Genomic DNA, 8,149 nt, shown 5'->3' with positions numbered 1-8,149 from the left:
GATTAAAGTCACAATATTCAGAAAATAAAGTAGTAATATTGAGAATAAAGTTGTAATATTACTAGAATAAAGTTGTAATATTACTAGAATAAAGTTGTAATATTACTAGAATAAAGTCGTAATATTACGCGAATAAAGTCATAATATTACTAGAATAAAGTCATAATGTTAGGACATAAAAGTTGTAATATTACAACTTTAATCTCGTAATGTGACTTTTTTCTCGTAATTTTATGAGATTAAAGTTGTAATGTTACAACTTTTATGTCCTAACATTATGACTTTATTTTCGCAGTAAAATAGTAATAATAACCTTGTTGTGTGGCCCTAATATTCCGTCGTAATAAACAGCTGTTGTGTGTTTATAAAAAGAAATGATGCCGTTTTATCTGTCAAGAAGCTCTTTGAACAGAATCAATTTTTTTAAATAAAAACAGGAAAAAAATGTTGAGGTTATTTGCATCTGCGTATCTAATCTTTAGATGAAGAGAAATTTGAGTGCGACACCTTCCAGTCGACGAATGGAGCCACAAACCAGATGGAGCGTTAAGCTGGTCTCTTGAGTCGGGAGAGTTAATATTGATTTAACCGGGGACACAGAACATCAGTCTGACACAGATACTGACAAATTATAACTGCCATCTCTAAACCAAATAAAGAAGCCTGCCATCATCATTTAATTTAGTTTTGGTCACATTGACTGATTGGATTTATTGATTATTAGACCATGTGTAAGGACTTAAAGATTTTTTTTAAATGGTGCTTAAAAATCAGGCTAAAAGTCGATCAAACGAATAGTTGAAATATATATTTAGGAACAAGTAAACCAATTTGAATTAATTGAATAAATTATTTAAAGCCATAGAGTTACTTCTTTTAATAGCTATGYAGATGATGGGATCGACTTTTGGCCAACTTCCATCCCGTCAGTCCAGAATTTCCTAACTGGTGCGTTTTTAATGTTAACACGTCTGCAGAGACGCTAACACCAACTTTCCCTTGGATTCAGTTCTGATTTTAACACCGTCTGTGGTCCCCAGGCGCCGTCTCTGGAGGATTTCAGCCACYTACCACCTGAGCAGAGGAGGAAGAAGCTGCAGCAGAAGATTGATGAACTCGGCAAGGAGCTCCAGAAAGAAACAGATCAGAGGTAACCCCTAAAATCAGTTTGACACGAGCTAGTTATTTACAAATGTAGCCGAAAACTTCATCTGTGAATGTCGGTGTGTTTCTTTCAAGGGATGCTTTGAATAAGATGAAGGACGTGTACGAGAAGAACCCTCAGATGGGCGACCCCAACAGCCTGCAGCCCAAAATATCGGAAACCATGTCGAACATCCAGAAGCTGCGCTCGGAAATCCACAGAAATGAGGTTGCAGAGGAAAAGAKGATTAAAGCGACACGTTTTATTTAGGAATAAGAAGAGTGTGGGGGGGTGATTCTATCATTAAATGTTATATTTGGTGTGGTTGTATCGACAGAGCTGGTTGTCTGAAGTGGAGGGAAAGCAGAGCTCCAGAAGCGACAGGCGACACAGCGCAGACAACCATCAAACTCCTCACGGCAGAGAAAGGTAAACCTCTTCCTTCTACGCAGATGGGGACACAAATTTGGATTAAATCGTTACCTTTTTAAAGTATGATTTAAACATATAACAACCCACTTTCTTAGTGTTGAAACTATCTTCCCTCTTCCCCACCAGGTCAAGAATTTTATCTAACTGCATTTACGACTTTTGTAAAGTCCAATGCCTTGGTTCCCAAATTAGGATCCTGTGGGTCAATAAGTGCCAAATGGGAGTCCAGTACATACATGAAAATTAAAATGAATCATAATTAGATGTTTTGTTATAACTGAGAAAGGTGTTGTCGTTACGGTCTTCTTTATTTGGTTTAGAGATTTTCATTTGYTTCAGCCCATCAAGTCTCTTTCACTGTTATTTTGTGGGTCCAGGGTCGGCCCGCGGTATAGGCAGTGTAGGCAAATGCTAAGGGCACCGTCCATCTTGGGGGCRCCACAGATGGGGGATGAAAAAAATATTTAATAACTTTTTATCAGAGTGTAGTTGATTTATTCACAGGTTACTGAGGTTTACGAAGGTAACTTGTTCTGTGGGTTTCTCAGTCTGGTTTGTTTCCACATTAAATGCCGTGGATATTTTTGTGTTTAAAGTATCATATGATGCAGTACTGGTGTACAGTGTAAACAGAAAAACAAAATAAAGATAATGGAAGTTTAAGTTATGATCTCAGACAAAGTTAAAACACTGATTTTATGTTGTTTTATTTAATTAAAAATTTTATTTAATTTATTTAATTCAGTTTATTTATATAGCTCCAAGTCACAACATACGTTGTCTCAGGGCACTGTACATAAAAAGAACAATCTAAAGAAGAAACCAGCAGATTGTGTTGAATCACTTCATCACAGTCTCCCATCCTGAGCAAACGGTGGAGAGGAAAAACTCCCTGCTAATCAGGAAGAAACCTCCAGCAGAACCAGGCTCAGGACAGGAGACCATCTGCCTTTTTAATCCCAAGAATCTAGTAAAATGCTCTTCAAATGGCTGGAAAGTGCAGAGTTTTGAGTAGATCTTATAAACTTTACCTGGATTATATTGTTAACTTTTTTTAATTGGGCAACCTGGTTCCTAAAGGTAAAAAATAATTTGGTATGTGAATTGTAAATTGGCAGTGAGATTTAGAAATTTGCGCAAAGGGCACCACCTCAAATGGTGCCTAGGGCGCCAGTTGTCTAGGACCGCCCCTGTATGGGTCTGCTGTACATCTGAAATGTTTGTGAGCCAATGATCTTCCTCTGTATAATTGCATGCAGTCTCATTAGAAACAACCATTGCTCTTTTATATTTGATGAAGAAATCAGATTTTTCTTCATAAGTTCAGATGTTTACACAGTTCAGGAGCAACTGTTTAGTTATTTTTGTCAGAGTATATCTTGTAAAATTAATGAAACAAGCGGTAATGCTGTATTTTAGTAATGCACAAACAAAACCCTCGCCTGTTTCTCWTTAGTCCGGAGGGCAGTTACACAGACGACACCAGCCAGGAGCATCACACGCCCCTCCACCACCCCAGCCCTGCACATCCAAACCACGACCCTCACGAGTTCGATGACGAATTTGATGACGATGACCCGTTGCCTGTTATCGGACACTGCAAAGCAATGTACTCTTTTGATGGTAAGGAGCAGAATCACAAGGAGTGTGAGGTTATCCTGCAGGTAATCACATTTAATGTGGGAGGGGGAGGGGTTAGGTACAGGTGTTAGCTGAAGCTAAGCAGTGTTATTGTTTTTTTAGAAAGTAAAATATAGACACTGACCTTATGAACTCATCTGAGCAATACTTAGAGTTAATTAGCAGGTGTGTGTAATTATACAGAAACAGCTGCACAATCATCTGAACTGGTTTGAGAGTTGAGTCAACGCTCAGCCTGGTTTTGTTTGACTCATAGGTAAGGACGAGGGGACGCTCATGATGGCAGAGAATGAGGTAATGYTTCTTCCTCCTGAACTCACGTTTGACCAACAGCGCCACCGCGTGGTGATCAGAGAACTACATGCATGACAAAACCTAGAACAAAAACAAGCATGTCGGTTGACAAAATATATCATTAATATTGTTATATTTACTGCTTTGTGTTTTATGGAGGGCCAAAACTGTCATAATTAGAAATAAAAGCGGAAATATATAAATAACTCAACAGATATATAAATACACTTAAGATGCACCAAGAACTTACTTACCTCATGTTTTATAATTTATTTGATCTTTTGTTTTTTGTTTTTTCAGCTTAGTTCCAATAAATTATATATTTTAGCACATAATTTACTTTTTACTGTTTTTAACATTGGGGCTGTTTTTAAAAATAATCCATGTGCAGATCGACAGTGCATGCTTGTGCTGCCTCAGTTTAGCTTAAAGTTTATAAAGTTTAGTTAAAATCAAAGGCAAGGAGGAAAAAAACGTTCCTGTGCCTCYGTTTTTAACTACACTTTAAAGTTTAAGCTAAACTGAGACARGTCRTCTGCACMTGGTTMCTGCTCCTTCCTGTCTGTTGACCARTAGGAGAGGAGCTGACCCAAGAAGCCCCGCCTATCCTTATTTGCATAATAAGACAGAAACGCATAAGGTAAAGTAAAAWCAGGAGACAGAGAAATGTAAAAACAACACGTGAAAATAAAGACTTGTGGGAAAAAAATTATAAAAACATTTAAATATTAGGAAATGCATGTACAAGTAAAAACAGTAAAATGTAATGTTTGTGCTAAAAAATGTTCTCATTTTTTTTTAATTGGTGCATTTTAAGTATATTAATTTATTTATTGGTCCCTTTTATGTACTTCAGCTTTTATTTCTAATTATGACAGTTTAGGCCCACCATACATATTTAGAGGATGATGGTAATAAGAGTTATAGTTTTCTTTATTTTCTCACAAGGTATACACAAAACTTTAGTTTTAAATATAAAGAAAATGTAGAATGGTAAATAGATGTTCTGTTTATAAAGTTTTTTGTACATTGTTTTAAGTTTTTATCCAACAAATTGCATGTAAACTTTGCTAGACTTCATGTGGGGATTGGTTAAATTTTCGTTTTGCCACCTGGAGGGGCTCAGGAGCTGCACAAAAAAAGCAGAAGCTGTCAGGATTTTAACAGAATGACTTGTTAATATACGACACTTGTTATTATTATTATTTTTTTTTAATTAAATCTCTCCCCGCCCATCAGGTTTTGTACATCATCGAGGAGGATAAAGGCGACGGCTGGACGCGGGCGAGGAAGCAGAGCGGAGAGGAAGGCTACATTCCCACCTCCTACATAGAAATCACGATAGAGAAACACAGTAAAGGTGCCGTCACCTACATCTGAAGCTTGTCTGTCGTTTCCTCTCTGTAACGCCACAAACAGGAACAACTAACAACAAAAAAACATCTGAACATTTGCATGGACGTCTGTCATCCGCTCGCCTGCTCTGATTTCCATCCCGTCTTTTTACCGTTCTGGTTTTAATTCCTGGTTTTCACATTAATGGGACTGATGTTTTAAAGAGAGTCCCTGAAACAGGAAGTATGTTTGTACTTTTCTATTTGAGGAACCTGTTTGTGTTTGAAACGTGTTCACTGCTGTTTGAGCCCCACTTTGGATCGATCAAAGCRTCAGAAATAGTTTTATAAAATATATTAGAAACCGTTTATTTTTGTTTATTCAGTCTTTTATTTGTTTTTCTGACAGGTGACGATCAAGCTCACTAATTCGAAGCTCTTTTTTGTTTGTGTTCGAAGCGAAAGATGTTCTCATTTTATCTGTTTGCAGTATGTCTGAGTGTGTGTTAACCATTTATTTGTGCCATCACACCAGTTTATCTGGATTTAGCTGCAGTTTCTAAACCACCTGAAGAAAGTCAGGGGAAAAACCCTTACACTGCATTTTTTTTATCACTTATTTTTAACAGTCTACCAGAAAGAGATTATTATTTGCACATAAAGATTTTGTTTCAGGTTTTGTCTTTTTAATTATTATGTCAAGTAAGACTACTAGTTTATTTGAAAACACTGGAAAAATATTGTTTTATTGCCAACAATTCCCACAAAAATCCTAAACTTACCAGTTTTAGTGAAGAATTCAAAAACTTTCAGATTTATGCTTAATTTATTATTATTATTATTATTATTATTATTATTATTATTGTTGTTGTTGTTATTCTTATTTGGCGTGGTTAAAAAAACGGTAAAATAAATTATGCTTAAATTGTAATTAGTTTTTATTTTCTACATCTATGAAAGTGAACAAAGACCATATTTCTTCCTGCACATTCTAACTTTTAATTTTCATTTTAAATTATTAAAAAAGCTTTTTAAATATGCTAAAACCTGCCTCCATAGTTTTTAAGAACTTTATAGCAAAGTTTAAATTATTTCCCTGAAAACCCCAAATGTCGAGTTGTCAACACATAAATATTTCAATAAAAAATACACACATTATACACACACACACACACACATATATATATATATATATATTAGGGGTGTAACGATACAGAAAATTCACGGTTCAATATTTTTTCGATACAAAAAAAGAGAAATGTCCATGCCCCTTTTAACTTGTAATTTATTTAAATTAATTATGAACATTTGTTTAACCTCTGAAGAACAGGTTTTTTTATTAAATGTTGCTGAAACAGCAAGTTTCTCAGTGGATCTGCACTCAAAAATGCAGCCTAGGTGGAGTAGTCGAACACAGATCCACTGATCCTTCAACACAGAGCATCTTCAGAAGACAAGTTGATAAAGTAAATTTTTAACATCTTTATTGTTCCATACAAGTGTGTTTTGAACCTAAAGCACTGTTCAATACGGTTTGATACAGGTACATGTATTGTTGCACCCCTTATATTTATATATATATATATWRTGTGTGTGTGTGTGTGTTTGATTAACAAACAGGAAGCTCTGATACAAAAGGTAAAGTGGTTAGTTTGTGTTTTTGTGGGATTTGTTCGCAGAATAAGTTCGTAATCGAACACAAACTGTCAGATAAGATAAGAAAGCAGACATGTTTGAGGAATCTGAAACTCTGTTTGTTATTTTGCAGGTTTATTTAATTTGTTTTCACATCTGTCACAGTTTTAGTTCCCATTGTTGTCTTCAGTTCAGGTTATTTTACAGCCGGCTGCATGTGGTCATGTTTTTTGGCTGCAGCATCACATTTAGCAGCCGAACGCTGACCCGTACGCAAAGAAAGATTTTTATTTCTTTCTGTGTTGTCATGTTTCCTCACAACCTGCTAAGCAACGTCTTCAAACAAGACGTTTGATTTATTCTGTTGTAATAAAAAATATATTAAAAAGTTTTAAGCCAGACCTTTTTTTTAAGTTAACAATTTATTTTTCATACACACAATCAGTCTTTTGCAGCAGAATATCTTACGTTAGAGTTTTATTTTTATTCYTCTTWTCAAACCAGTGAAGCTGAAATTGAAATGACTCCACAGAAACTTTAAAGCACATCAGCCTTTTTTTAAAGCCTAAAGACTCTGACAGTTTATTTATACTTTAAGTGGCTTCATTGTGTGTTTTATAACTGTGTGTCTCCTTTATGTGACTGCAGGTTCCTGAGGGCTGCAGAGTGGCCGGGCGATTTGATTGGCTGGTGGAGGGCTCGCGCTGATTGCTGATGATTGGTGGTGGGAGTATGAATGAGAGACAGAGAGAGGAGAAGGGGGAGGTAGAGAGATGGTCTGCATGTCTGTGTGCTCACATATCAATAATCAGACACACAAAAAAAAACATCTTGAAGTTATCTTCAGTTTCTTTTAGTTGGATTCTGGTTTGTACTTGGATCAATCTGTAAAAGTAACAAAAACTGAGAGAGCTTTAAGATGGAGAGGTGACAACTGAGCAGCTTTACAGACAGTCAGGAAGCTTCACTTTCATCACAGGTAAAATACTTGGTGTTGGAAGCTGCTGTACTGATCTYAGCAGCCTTAAACACCCAGCTATGGTGCGGTATGAGGGCCAAAATTAAGACTACATCCTTGTAGCAGGAGGCAAATTTATTCCTAAGCCAGTTATTGATCTGATTAATGATAGACAGGCACCGCTAAGTGAGCAACTGGCACAGCTAACAGAGAGGCTGGCAAATGAGAAGGAGACTATTCATTTGTGTTAGCATCAGAGAGGCTAGCAACTAGCATAGATAAGCTGGAATTAGCATCGGAGAGGCTAGCAACTAACATGGATAGGCTGACGTTAGCATTGGATAGGCTGGTATTAGTATCGGAGAGGCTAGCGACGAGCATGGGTAGGCTAGTATTAGCATTGGAGAGGCTAGTGACCAGCATGGATAACCTGGAACTAGTATTGGAGAGGCTAGCGACTAGCATGGATAAGCTTAGTATTGGAGAGGCTAGCTACTAGCATGGATAAGCTTAGTATTGGAGAGGCTAGTGACGAGCATGGGTAGGCTGGTATTAGCATTGGAGAGGCTAGTGACGAGCATGGATAAGCTGGTATTAGCATTGGAGAGGCTAGTGACCAGCATGGATAACCTGGAATTAGCATTGGAGAGGCTAGTGACCAGCATGGATAACCTGGAATTAGCATTGGAGAGGCTAGTGACCAGCATGGAT

General features: G+C 36.9%; 1 protein-coding gene across 1 annotated transcript in view; it reads left to right on the top strand.

The window, feature by feature from the left end:
* The window catches only part of fnbp1l (formin binding protein 1-like), a gene marked incomplete at its 5' end in the record, with an annotated part of 53,661 nt that extends 48,054 nt beyond the window's left edge, over positions 1-5,607 (top strand). The window contains 6 exon segments of the mRNA XM_014027084.1: positions 1,041-1,150; positions 1,240-1,372; positions 1,482-1,573; positions 3,033-3,199; positions 3,474-3,511; positions 4,751-5,607. Of these exon segments, the coding sequence (XP_013882538.1) occupies positions 1,041-1,150; positions 1,240-1,372; positions 1,482-1,573; positions 3,033-3,199; positions 3,474-3,511; positions 4,751-4,891 (681 nt within the window).
* Between the last annotated feature and the right edge of the window lie 2,542 nt (positions 5,608-8,149).

This window comes from Austrofundulus limnaeus, unplaced genomic scaffold (genome assembly GCF_001266775.1).
Source record: "Austrofundulus limnaeus strain Quisiro unplaced genomic scaffold, Austrofundulus_limnaeus-1.0 Scaffold614, whole genome shotgun sequence".
NCBI classification, from domain to species: Eukaryota; Metazoa; Chordata; class Actinopteri; order Cyprinodontiformes; family Rivulidae; genus Austrofundulus; species Austrofundulus limnaeus.
Note: the sequence above shows the minus strand (reverse complement) of the source record. Positions and strands in the feature narration are given on the sequence as shown.